This window comes from Sprattus sprattus, assembly GCF_963457725.1.
Source record: "Sprattus sprattus genome assembly, chromosome: 3".
NCBI lineage: Eukaryota > Metazoa > Chordata > Actinopteri > Clupeiformes > Clupeidae > Sprattus > Sprattus sprattus.
The window spans coordinates 36462156-36474862 of record NC_137922.1 but is presented as its reverse complement, the minus strand read 5'-3'; the positions used below and the strand labels follow the sequence as shown (position 1 = coordinate 36474862).

General features: G+C 43.5%; 2 protein-coding genes across 2 annotated transcripts in view; one reads left to right on the top strand and one right to left on the bottom strand.

Moving 5' to 3' along the window:
- Positions 1–2443, bottom strand: part of stambpl1 (STAM binding protein-like 1) — a gene marked incomplete at both ends in the record, with an annotated part of 20645 nt that extends 18202 nt beyond the window's left edge. Inside the window, one exon of the mRNA XM_080834490.1 lies at positions 2360–2443. Within this exon, the coding sequence (XP_080690616.1) occupies positions 2360–2443 (84 nt within the window). The remainder of the gene's footprint in view (positions 1–2359) is intronic.
- A 3915-nt stretch (positions 2444–6358) lies between these two features.
- ankrd22 (ankyrin repeat domain 22) lies at positions 6359–12415 on the top strand (the record flags this gene model as incomplete). Its single annotated transcript, XM_080834422.1, has 6 exons — positions 6359–6439; positions 10654–10845; positions 11340–11447; positions 11571–11648; positions 11941–12039; positions 12338–12415. 6 exons carry the CDS (start codon positions 6359–6361, stop codon positions 12413–12415), a joined length of 636 nt encoding a protein of 211 aa, XP_080690548.1.
- Between the last annotated feature and the right edge of the window lie 292 nt (positions 12416–12707).

The window sequence follows — 12707 nt, the reverse complement described above, 5'->3', positions numbered from 1 at the left end:
CTCACTGGAACCCTGAGCTCAGAGGCTTCACTGGTCCAGGACTTCCCATGTCCCATATGATTGGAAGTGAGGAAGAGGGGACACAGGAAGGGTAAGACATAAATAGAATAGGTCGGAGAGGAATAAGAGAGGCCATGGACGAGAAGGAGTGGGCAGAGTGAGAGAAAGAGAAAGAAAGGGAGCGGTAGAAAGAAATTTGAGTAAGATTAGAGAAAGAAAAAAACAGGAAGAAGGAATTTGTGTGTGAGAGAGAGAGAACAGCAGAAAGAGAGAACAGCAGAAAGAGAGAGATGGGCAGAGAGAGTGACAGAGAGAGAGAGAGAGAGAGAGGGTGAGAGTGAGAGTGTAGGAGAGCAAGAGGGGACCCAAGGGGGTGGCAGAGATGTGACATCACCACCCCAGCAGCCTTTGGCCTCATCAGCCCAGCAGCAGCAGCAGTGTTGGCCTTGAGACGTCACCTGGCTAGCATTTAGCATGCCTGCAACCTGCCCTGCCCTGCCCTGCCCTGCCCTGCCCTACTCTACTCTACTCTACTCTACTCTTGTCTTATCTACTCTACTCTACTCTACTCTACTCTACTCTACTCTACTCTACTCTACGCTACTCTACTCTACTCTACTCTAGTCTTCTCTACTCTTGTCTTCTCTACTCTACTCTACTCTTGTCTTCTCTACTATACCCTGTCCTACTCTACTCTACTCTACTCTACTCTACTCTACTTAACTCTACTCTACTCTACCCTGTCCTGCTCTACTCTACTCTACTCTGCTCTGCTCTGCACTCTATTCCTTAATGCTCAGAGGCCATAGAGCCAGGTGCGGGAGAGAGAACTTGCAGGCAAATATATGCACACATACACACGCTACCATGCATGTGGACACACACACACACACACATCTCAAACAGAGCAGGGAAACTGGGAAAGACCAAGACTAAAGACTATCTACACATGCACTACAACAAAACGCCTAATTATGCTCCCTCATGAGAGAGCTTGTGTGTGTGCGCTTGTGAGTGTGAGTGCATTTGTTTTGTGTGTTTTAGAGAGAGGGGGTTGGGAGAGAGGGAGAGGAAGAGAGAGAGAGAGGAAGAGAGAGAGGAAAGAAAAGAGAGAACGGGAGAGAGAGCGATAGGAAGAGAGAGAGAGAGCGAAGGAGCGACCGGAAGGCAGAAGCTAGCCGGCCTCCACTTGCTGGCCACACTTGGCCCATACTAATGACCAAACAGTGGCCCTCTTTCACATGGGTTACCAAGGAACGGCAGAATCTTATCAAAATTCCAGAGCCTTCCGGCAAACTGGAGAAGAGCCCTGCGGAGACAGCTCTCACACTCACACGACAGCAGGCAGAATCTGGTAAACCAGGGAGCCAAATTTGTTTTTTTCTTTCCTTGTTGCAAACACATTTTTTCTTTTCTTTTTTTTTTAACTCTGTGTATTTATTTAGCAGGACTGCCAAGGAATCACATGCGGTTTCCACCGAGGCAGCAGTTAATGATGGTGATAACGCATCCTTTGTCTAATAATTATCTATTTATGAGGAAGGGGAGGGAGGGAGGAAGAGAAGGGAGGGGATAGATGGATAGATGGAAGGATGGAGGGCAGAAAGGGAACTCACATCCGTTCCCTCGTTCCCTCCCCCCTCCCACTTCAGGAAGGGAGGGATGTGAATGACACAGCAGCTGCATTGAAAATGCTAATGACAGTGACTCAGAGGATAATTAGCTCTGCCCCCCCCCCCCCCAACCCCCCCAAACACTCACACACTCACACACACGCATACACGCACACACACACACACACACACACACACACACACACACACACACACACACACACACACACACACACACACACACACACACACACGAACACACGAACACACACAAACAACACCCAACCTGACTAAATATCAAAAGGATTGAGCTTCACCCAAGTAAACGTATGTTAGTGTGTGTGTGTGTGTGTGGTGTGTGTGTGTGTGTGTGTGTGTGTGTGTGTGTGTGTGTGTGTGTGTGTGTGTGTGTGTGTGTGTGTGTGTGTGTGTGGGTGTGTGTGTGGTGTGTATGTGAACTAATATGAATGAGTGTGTGTGTGTGTGTAGGTGTGAGGGAGGCGAGCAGCGATATGTGTTGTCAATCCTCTGATTACTCATCAAAGCGTGGTGTTTTTCAATATATGTGTGTGTGTGTGTGTGTGTGTGTGTGTGTGTGTGTGTGTGTGTGTGTGTGTGTTATTGTCCTTGTATTCTACATGCGTGACTGTGTGGTTGTATGTGTGACCATGACCACAAGTGCTGATCAGTGAGTGGTGAGTTAGAGTGAAAGGGGGGGAGGGAGTGCCATCACTGGTTCCACTCACCAGCGTGCTGAAGCTGAAGCTTTGCTCCATGGTGTCTCTAGCAGGCAGGCTGACAGCAGGCTCCAGTCTTCCCAACGTGTCCATCTGTCGCCCCCCCAGACTCTGGCTCACTGCGGGGGGAGAGGAGAGGGAGAGGGGGAAAGAGGGAGAGGGGGATAGAGGCAGAGTGGATAGAGAGAGAGGGGGGATAGAGAAAGAGAGAGAGAGAGACACTTGAGCTCAGATAATGTGGGGCAGCACAGGCCCGGGTCGATAGGCTCCCCTTTCCGAAGGGCCATAAGTCTTCCTGTGTTTCTGTGTGCCACCGCTGCGTCCGCTCAAGCACCTGTACCCGTGAGGCTGTGGGCCCTATCTTGCCGATCAGAAACGCAAGTAGGACGGCGCCAAACGCAAGTAGCTGTGTGGGCGGCTCTATGGCGCAGTTGCTATTTTAACGGCGGAAAAAACACACTTGCATCCAGCGCAAGTGTCAAAAGGGTTGGTCCAAAGGAGGTTACTCAGCCATAGGTGTGGTTTGGGCGTAATATGCAATAAACCAATCCGAACGTCATCTCACATTCCCTTTAAGAGCGAGGAGCGCATAGTCCATAGCGGCTTGTTATTTTGATGGCGGAATAACCTGGTGGAAGACCGGAAAAGTTCACAGCCGAGGAGACCGACGTGAGATTTACACCAATTTTTTGGCAAGCCATATATAATTACAAGGAAAATAAAGTATTTACCACATGAGGAAATCATTGTGATATCCATATCCAAGATAATTTAAAAATAGGCATACATCTAGCGTACACATTGACCCAAATGATTCAGGTTAATTGAAGCTGCGTGACATTTGATTTATTGTATGGCTTTGTAAAAAGCTGGGAGATAGATATATATGGGGATGCGAGAAACCCTCCAAAAGTTAGCAAAGTCAAGCAAGCATGGGAAGATATTGCCGTGATTGTTTCTGCTACGGGGCACCCGAAAACGGTGCCGAAAACGCTATAATGACGTCCGGAGACGTGGGACATCCAAGCTGGAAGGTAATACACGTTCTCGTGGCCTCACGGGAGGTGGATATGCCTCGACCCAGGATCTGACGGCAGCAGAGGACATCGCCACGTCTACCCTCACGCCTGAGAGCGTGCAGGGATTTGGGGGCATGGAAATCGGCACCCAAGCCAGTGCACCAGCTGACCAAACCCAAGGTACATAAATAAAGCCCACATACACAGAGATGAGTTTACAAGATTTATAATAATACTGGCATTAAATAAATGCAACAAAGCCATACAATAAATCAAATGTCACGCAGCTTCAATTAACCTGAATCATTTGGGTCAATGTGTACGCTAGATGTATGCCTAGTTTTAAAATGTCTTGGATACGGATATCACAATGATTTCCTCATGTGGTAAATACTTTATTTTCCTTGTAATTATATATGGCTTGCCAAAAAATTGGTGTAAATCTCTCGTGAAGACGACAAAAGTAAAGTGTAGCCTATAGGTCCTATACTGTGCGGGCAAGCACATGCGCCCTTAAAATAGCGCTCTGAATACGCGTTACAGACTTTAGCCATTGCGCCTCTGACATTAGACCAGCTTTTTTGTGGTCAATGGCGCACGGCGCACGGCGTTGTTTTGAAACTGCAAAATAACACTTGCGCCAGAGAAACGCCTTCTCTGTTCCGCCCATGTCGATGCAAGTTCATTTCGAAGCGCGCCTCTGGAGGAAAAATCGCGCTGTGCGCCGGGTGCAAGATAGGAATGATACATGCGTCGGTGACAATGTCAATTGCGCTGGGTGCAAGATAGGGCCCAGTGTCTCACCCTACTGATCATGCGGTGTGGGCATTCACCCTGAGCGCCAACATGACTTGTTGCTAATCTGTTGACTAGTTTTTGTGCTCCCGGGGAGGCTCCTGGAGATCCGTGATAATCAGAGTTAATCACTACTGTTTTGTGTTTTTTCCTGAATCCTGAAGCCTGTTGCGGAGTATTCCAAAAAATCTAAGAGCTCCAGTTGCTATGTCAGCTTGTAACCATGCAGAAAAAATATGGTGAGTCATAGAATATCTTGGAACTGTGAAAAGAGAAGGGGGAAGAAAAAAAAAGGTCCTTGGTCGTTTTCTTTTCTTTTTTTTAAACTCCAGAGCATTTGATGGAGTGACCATTAGACAATTATTCTCTTTCGTGTCTGACTTTGGGTTTCGGGAGGCGTGTGCAAGCCTTGGATAAAGGTAGCTGGATGTCTGGTACATTCACAGCCAAGGCTGCTATGGCAACGTGCAACAGATGTGTGTAAAGAATATGTGCATGGTGTGAACTTAACACCACGCCATCGCTGATGTGAGATGGGCAGGATTTCAAACCAAGGGTACGGCCCTTTTCTGCAAGTGCACAAATCCCATGCAAATAGCAGGGAGTGCATGTTCACAAGTAAGTGTGTTGACACACATTTTCATTTTATAAAGATCAGAAGGAAGGGAGCTTCAACAACCTCTTTTTTTATCTTGTTATTTGTAGGAATCACACACTAATCATTGAGAGCCCCTCAAGCTTACATGGCCCTGAGGTTCACAGGGGTTCAGAGCCACACAAAACCAAAGAGACATGACATACAGGCACACACCAGCAGAAAACAAAGAAAACAAAGAAAACAGAGAGTAACTCCACAGCCTCAACTACAGTTCTTCACAGACACGAACAACCAAATAATCAACGACTCCTGAACAGAAAGCATGCCATCGTGGTTCAAGGAAATCTTGATTATAATAAGCATTAGTCATCTATCTATCTCCTGGGAGAAGTGTGTGTTTGTGTGGTGGGCATATTGGAGTGCAAGCTTCATAATGCGAGTCTTGAGGTAGACAACGCGTCCCCTGTGGTTCTGTGTGGGAGGGTGCATAGAACCTCAACATGAACACACTAGACACAGAGGAGGTAAAAATGGGAGATTTGTCGTCCCCAACCCACGGAGTCAACGTTGCTCACAAACAACCTCTATTCTTTAGTTTTGTTCAATCCAGCCTTCATGGACATTTCAGTTTAATCGTCATCAGCTTCATCTGTGGAGATCTGGAACGCAATTCTTGCTGACTCACCAGGCACTCCTAAGTGCCTGTTATTTGTGTTATGTATTGCCTTCAAAATTACTAGCTATGCCATAAAATATTCAGTCTCAATCCACAAGCAAAAAAAATAAAAAGGAGAAAGCAAGCAATGTAAAAAACTGGGACTGTTTTGTGTGTTCCAACAAAGCCTTTTGAAATGGCCTAATAATGGAAGAATGTGAGTAAAAATGTCCCCCAACCTGAATTTTAAGAGCGCAGGGGAAAAGTTACTTGTTTTTCATGTCTAACTATTGCCAAAGGAGAAGTTAACTAATTGACCTCTAGGAATCTAAGCTAGGATCACAAGACTATTCGTAATACCTTCTTTCACCATTTTCTTAAATAACCTACGATGAAAATCTAGCCCATCCTAATATACATTGGTATTGAACTGTGATAATTGGTAATTTCATTACTATTCATTTTCTTAATGAACAAAATACACATTCATGCATCTTGTTTCCACACAGGTGATATGGCAGATAAAGTACCGCTTCAGTGAAAGTTGTGTGGCGTAGCGATTTCACTTCCCTCTCACCGAAAAGAAACAGACATAAAAAGGTTCTGAGTAGTACTAACCAACTAAACGGGAAAAACAGTCAAATCAAGTTGCCTAGTGTTAAACACTTGTACGATTTCCTCGGTTTGCCTGGTCCGTAACCTTGGTAGTTGTGCTAAGAAATAATATTTCAAGTATCTGCTCGTTATTTTAGCTGTCAAACTGATTGATCCAGATATTTATTCTACACTACGTTCTCTTCTATCGCAATTCACAATAACACAAGGAACAGTTCGCACGCTCACTTCTCCCCTCGTCGTTCTTTAATCAACATCTGCGTGTTAAAGATGATAATCTTTTAAAGGCAGACTATAGTAGCCTAGATTCCGTCGTAGCTTATGCTATGCTCCTCAAAAGTGCGACAGCGACCAAAGCCACATTGCCTGGGAATGCAAGATTCAAGGATTCTCTATTTCCGCATCGGGTATGAACACCATCAAACATAATTTACTTTCATTCTTCTTAAAAATTACAAAATCAAAAAATGCAATATTTTGGAGAGGTTTAGCCTACCAGTTATTCACCCGGGCTGCTGCTGGTCCCATGCTCCGCGCATCCTTGTCGTCACACGTAGCACATGCTAGAATTCAGTGCAAAAACAGAAACCTGGCGTCAATACAAGGCAGTGCTCTTTTATATCCAAACCTCGCGTTTTTTGCCTTTTGTATATGCTTCTTTGTCACTTAAAACCTATTATTTAGAATGAGACACGTTTTAGGGGCTCAACGAAAGTTTACCGGTGATAAAAATGGCTGAAAGCTGTCTTTCAAACCAGATATCCTATAAGGACCGCAGGAGATGGTTTGTAAAGCTCCGCAGTCAAATCAACGCTGAGGCGGCTGTAGCAGCAGTTATTACAATGTGACAGCTGAAGGGGGTGGGGATGAAACCACTCCAGAATGACACTGGTCAACGTAACCTACTGTATTTAGCATGTCACACGCACAACTGCCCTCGAATAAAATATACACTGCTACCGTTTATTAAAAAGAGAGGCTTGTATTCGATGAACAAGGAGATGGCAGGTTTTTATACAGCAGGCCATGGTATCTATGCTTAATGTACGTGGACAAAGTGAAACAATCCTTGCCTGGTCGAGGCAGTGGAGCAATAGCCTTATGTACCAGTTGTTTCTTCATCCTTGTGTTTTTCAAGACAATTAGCGGCGTTAAAAATGCATTCGATATTTCGTTAATTTTGTCATGTTTTGGTGGTTCATTCGTGGAAAGCAGCGCGCAATCTAAAGGCGGCTGCATGCTACAGCGTTGGGGGTTAACGGTTGCGCAAAATTTACTCGGTGCAGTTCATGCTCCCAAAGGTTGCGCGTGTTGTCATGAGCCTGCCATTTGCCTGGCAGAAAGAAAGCTGTTTCCCTAACAGAAAGTCTGAAGCTTGAAGTTCTTTTCAAACCTTTGCTTGGGTAGCACTGTTAAACTGAGCAGACATGCAGACTACATTTGAGTAATCTCATCACGTAACATTCGTTTTCTAAAAACAATCACATAGTATTGCATGTTTAACTGTGGTAGAAAATACGTTAGCTTAATGCTAACGTATATGGAAAATCCTATAGACACCGCGCTAGGTATTAGCATCAAGTAATTCACGTTAATGTTTTTGTATGAGCCTGACATTTGCTCTGCAGATAGATAACAGGTTCCCTAACAGAAAGTCTGAAGCTTGAAGTTCTTTTCAAACCTTTACTTGGGAAGCACTGTAAAACTGAGTAGACATGCAGAATATTTTAGTAACCTCATCTCGTATCATTCGTTGATAGAATGCAGGCTGCGAGGCTCGCGTAAGGGCTTACGTAAAAAATGACGCAAGTCTAGAAAAAGGGGCCGACGCACGCAAGACGTAAGAAGTCGCGCAAGGGTCGCGCAAGGGGCTTGCGCGGCCTCTTGCGCTTGCGCTTACGCTTACGTAAGGAAGCATGAATCAGCCTTAAGGCGGCTGCATGCTACAGCGTTGGGGGTTAACGGTTGCGCAAAATTTACTCGGTGCAGTTCATGCTCCCAAAGGTTGCGCGTGTTGTCATGAGCCTGCCATTTGCCTGGCAGATAGAAAGCTGTGTCCCTAACAGAAAGTCTGAAGCTTGAAGTTCTTTTCAAACCTTTGCTTGGGTAGCACTGTTAAACTGAGCAGACATGCAGACTACATTTGAGTAATCTCATCACGTAACATTCGTTTTCTAAAAACAATCACATAGTATTGCATGTTTAACTGTGGTAGAAAATACGTTAGCTTAATGCTAACGTATATGGAAAATCCTATAGACACCGCGCTAGGTATTAGCATCAAGTAATTCACGTTAATGTTTTTGTATGAGCCTGACATTTGCTCTGCAGATAGATAACAGGTTCCCTAACAGAAAGTCTGAAGCTTGAAGTTATTTTCAAACCTTTACTTGGGAAGCACTGTAAAACTGAGTAGACATGCAGAATATTTTAGTAACCTCATCTCGTATCATTCGTTGATAGAATGCAGGCTGCGAGGCTCGCGTAAGGGCTTACGTAAAAAATGACGCAAGTCTAGAAAAAGGGGCCGACGCACGCAAGACGTAAGAAGTCGCGCAAGGGTCGCGCAAGGGGCTTGCGCGGCCTCTTGCGCTTGCGCTTACGCTTACGTAAGGAAGCATAAATCAGCCTTTAACCCTGAATTTTAGCGCTATAGCCAGGGCTACAGCCTGATGTTGGCTATGGCCCGGCTGTAAGCTTTGATGAGGCTGGGTGCAATTTCATCTAAATATTCAGTAGATGGCGCTCAAACCCCAAAACTATTTTATTACACAACTGAATGACAGGGTTTGAGCGTCCATATACATACAGTAGCCTAGTCTTATTGTATGGAGGCATCCTTAACGTGTTCAACACTGACCACAGTTCAGACCTTATTTGAGACATGGCATCTATGCCCAAAAGGAGACTCACTGTGGCATGCCCATTTCTTGTAATCGTTGCATCTAGTTGTGATTTTTTTTTTTTTAAATACAGGGGCCGATTACTTAATACTAGACTGGGAAACAACGACTGGAAATAAAGAGACACATCTTCATGGTAAGGCTCCCAGGCCCATTTATTGACCACTGTCATTGTCACAAGACTGCATATGAGGCAAAATATTTCAATTCTCAAATCTCTCCTCCCTAACTCCATCAAGGAAGTGTGTTCAGTGTTACATTTTACCTGAGGCGATTGCTCAACTGTCTTCCGCTTGTTTAGACACGCAGGCCTATGTCAGATTGTTTCGCGCTGATGCTTAGGCCGAGGCTACATGATGAAGCGACGACTGAACAAAACATCCTCTCACTGAAGTGATTAAGGGCGCTCCCAAAATCTTTACTTTTTCTGCTGGGTGAAAATGACGATCTCCGAACCGTCATTTTAAGTTTCAAGACTTCAAGAAAGTTGGAGAAGGGGGAACTTCGAGTCAGGTGTTTTCGGTTAACCAGGATACGCCACGACGACTGAGAAGACATGGGAATATTATATTCTGAGGTACTGTGTAAACCTTACCTATTTACCATAGGGTTATGGTTATCTACGTTACATGGTGTTCTACGGTGTAGAATAGTTTGTGTAGATAAATGTGGTTATCGAATACTACCGGCTATGTAAGTGGTCTAGGACAAGTAGGCCTACGTTATTAGTCTTTCTCAGTAGGGGTTTTGTCTTCAAACAAAGAATACACTTACAAATGGGCCCCGACGGCTTATTTGTCTTCATTTTTAAGAACGTTCATGTTGTTTTTTGCTGTTGACTATGTGTTATGACAAGACTAAAAGGTTAGTTGCTGTAGAACGACATTCCTGGTGTAATCTGTCAATCAAGCAGGATGGTTCTTCTGTGGCTCAGTTCCTATTTTATCTAACCTAGCCTTGATTAGCAGTCATGGTGAAAATCTTTTTATTTTTGTTCCACCATTCTGATTTTTCTTACATTTGAATACAAACATTAGTCCGAGTTACCATAGTTTCAATCACTAGGCCATTGGTAGTGACATCCTTTTAGCTCTGGTACTGTGTTAACCCAGTAACCCAGTTTCTGCTGAAGCATAGAAATTAAACTGTTTCGGAGCCATTCCGACTGTTTCGCCATCTACAGATAAACATGTGTGCAGTACTGTGCAAGAAGGTACATGATTTTTCCCATTGCACAATCTTTTGGTGTAATTAGGCTATGTCAAGTTAAACATAAACCTAATAGGCTTACCTAAATAAACAGGAGTACAGAACAATATCATATTGCCAGGTGACTAGCAGGGCAAAATATTATATGACTGGAATATATTATTTATATAAAGAGCTGTGTTCAACCTTCAGTCTGAGGTGCAGCAGGTGTTTAAAACAGGTGTGTTGCATTAGATGCCTACAAATGTGGCCATACTTGTTGAGCAACTTTTCCTGTTGGTTTGTCCTTTGTCACATATTGTCAGTCATAAATCAGATATATTAACATCATCACATACAGTATTTTATTATCATTTGAAAATCTTGGTTAAGGGGGAAGCTGTAGCGCAGGGATAGCTTTGGTGTGCCATACCATAAACGCGTCTAGTGCCCAGAAGAACCCAGGTTTGAGTGTTAGTATTAGTTATTTGTCCAACTGAAATTAACTAACATGTGTCCCACTGCCACAGCCCATGTGCCAGGCTGCCTACGACAGTGATGTCCATGAAGTATACCGCCTCTTCAGGGATAACCATAAAAGCCTGAACGTCCACGATGAGGCCTCAGGAGATACACCCCTCATTGCTGCGTGTAGACGGGGAAACCATCACACGGTGAAGTACCTGATGGATCTAAATGCAGATGTTTCCGTACGGAACAAGGTAATTCACCTTAGGTTGTCTGGGCTTCTCAGAATTTCACAGACTATTATTGAATTTTCAGTGTCATAAGTTGAAAAAAAATTAGATTTTGAGTATAATATTTAATCATTCTCGGTTTCATGTTCTGATTTGACCTTAAGAGTATGTGTATTGTGTGTGTGTCTGCATCTGTTATTCTCTTATTTCCTAAATTAAATTATGACTCGGCCACCAGCCAAGGTCTACTGAGCCAAAAAGCCATTCGGCTGCACTATTGTCATTTAGTTCCCATCCAGTGGGAACCTTTCTGAAAGCAACCCCGTCAGTTGTGTTGTGAATGAGTCTTCTTGTGATTCACAGACTGACAGTACCGAATGTGACCTCAGCCATTGTGCCTTGTGAACTCCTTTAGAACTTATTGATTAGCATTCTAGAAGTTGGTATCATTCTGGAAGTTCCAGCCAGGGAGTAGTGTGTCTGTTGTTTTGACAAACATGTCTGTCTTTTGTCTACAGAAACAGAGGACATGCTTACACTATGCAGCCAAAAGAACCTTCTCCTTTCTGGATTACCTCATGATTGCCATACTCATGCCCATTCTGTTAATCGGATACCTAATATTGGTTAAGCATCTTTCCAAATATCAGTTTACGTTTGCAGCATGTGGGTTGGTATTCATGTGATTGTACATATGTGTTTGGCCTACTTATGCTAATGTGTTACTATGAACTCTTGGACCAAAACAGATTGAGAAGCAGAAGAAGAATGAGAATTTAATTAAACTGGTTTTGAGCAGCAAAGTGGAAGTTAATGCTACAGATTACGTGAGTTGTTTCTCATACATATAATGACCTCTAACTGTATTTTTTCTTTTTAACATGCTTGAACACCAAGGCATTGTTAGTACACACACTTCTTTCAATGAAGAAAACATTTTCACTTACTTGTACCTACCCCCTAACCAACCCTACTCTTACCAAATTCACAAGATTCAAGTGGATCCTTGCATGGGCCAAATCTGGAATCTGCTTTTCTATACTAAATAAAATGAGAGGTGGAACTTTTGATCAGTTGATGCAGATACAGTGTAGCTGAATGTCAGTTTATGTCTTACAGAAAGGCAACACAGCCCTTCACTATGCCTGTCAGAGAAAAAGCCAAGGAATTGTGCCTTTGTTACTCGAAAAACATGCAGATGTTTCAATCAAGAACAACGTAAGTCTTGTTGAAACGGTTCATCTGTGTGTTTACTGATTTGTTGACCAATTCTTCTGGTATCTCCCAAGCCATCAGACCTAATCTACATTCTGAGGGTCTTCATGAAACTCAGCCATGATGTCCTTGTCATATGATGGCTGCGGAATGATTTGATGGAATCATAGTTACGGTTTAAATAGTTTGTTTAATTGTAAACAAGGCCTAAAAGATTTCCGTAATGTTGACAGTATTTGCTTACGCTTCTCTTAAGTGCCAGCATTATTTGGTAATGCTTTAATTTCCTGTGACCTAACAGAAGGGAGAAACTCCACTGGATATCGCACAGAGGCTAAAGTTTAAGAAGATTATCGCAATGATGAAGAAATCAGGTTGAAAGGAAGTCAAGATTTTCCAGAGAAAGAGGGGCATTATGAGACTTTTACAAACCTGGGTAAATTAACTAAGAGAAAATGGTAAACCTCCAAATAGAAGAGCCCTTTGGCTTAATTTTAATTGACCTAGATTTGTCACTTAACCACATACTTGGAACACCCCACCAGGACAACCGGAATGTTAAGAAATGCTAAAGTTCTTGGGCACATCAACTGTTACAAGGAATGTCACATCAATGTTGGTTCTTTCACCTCACTAGATTAGAATTTCACAGTATCACAGTAAAGTGTTGT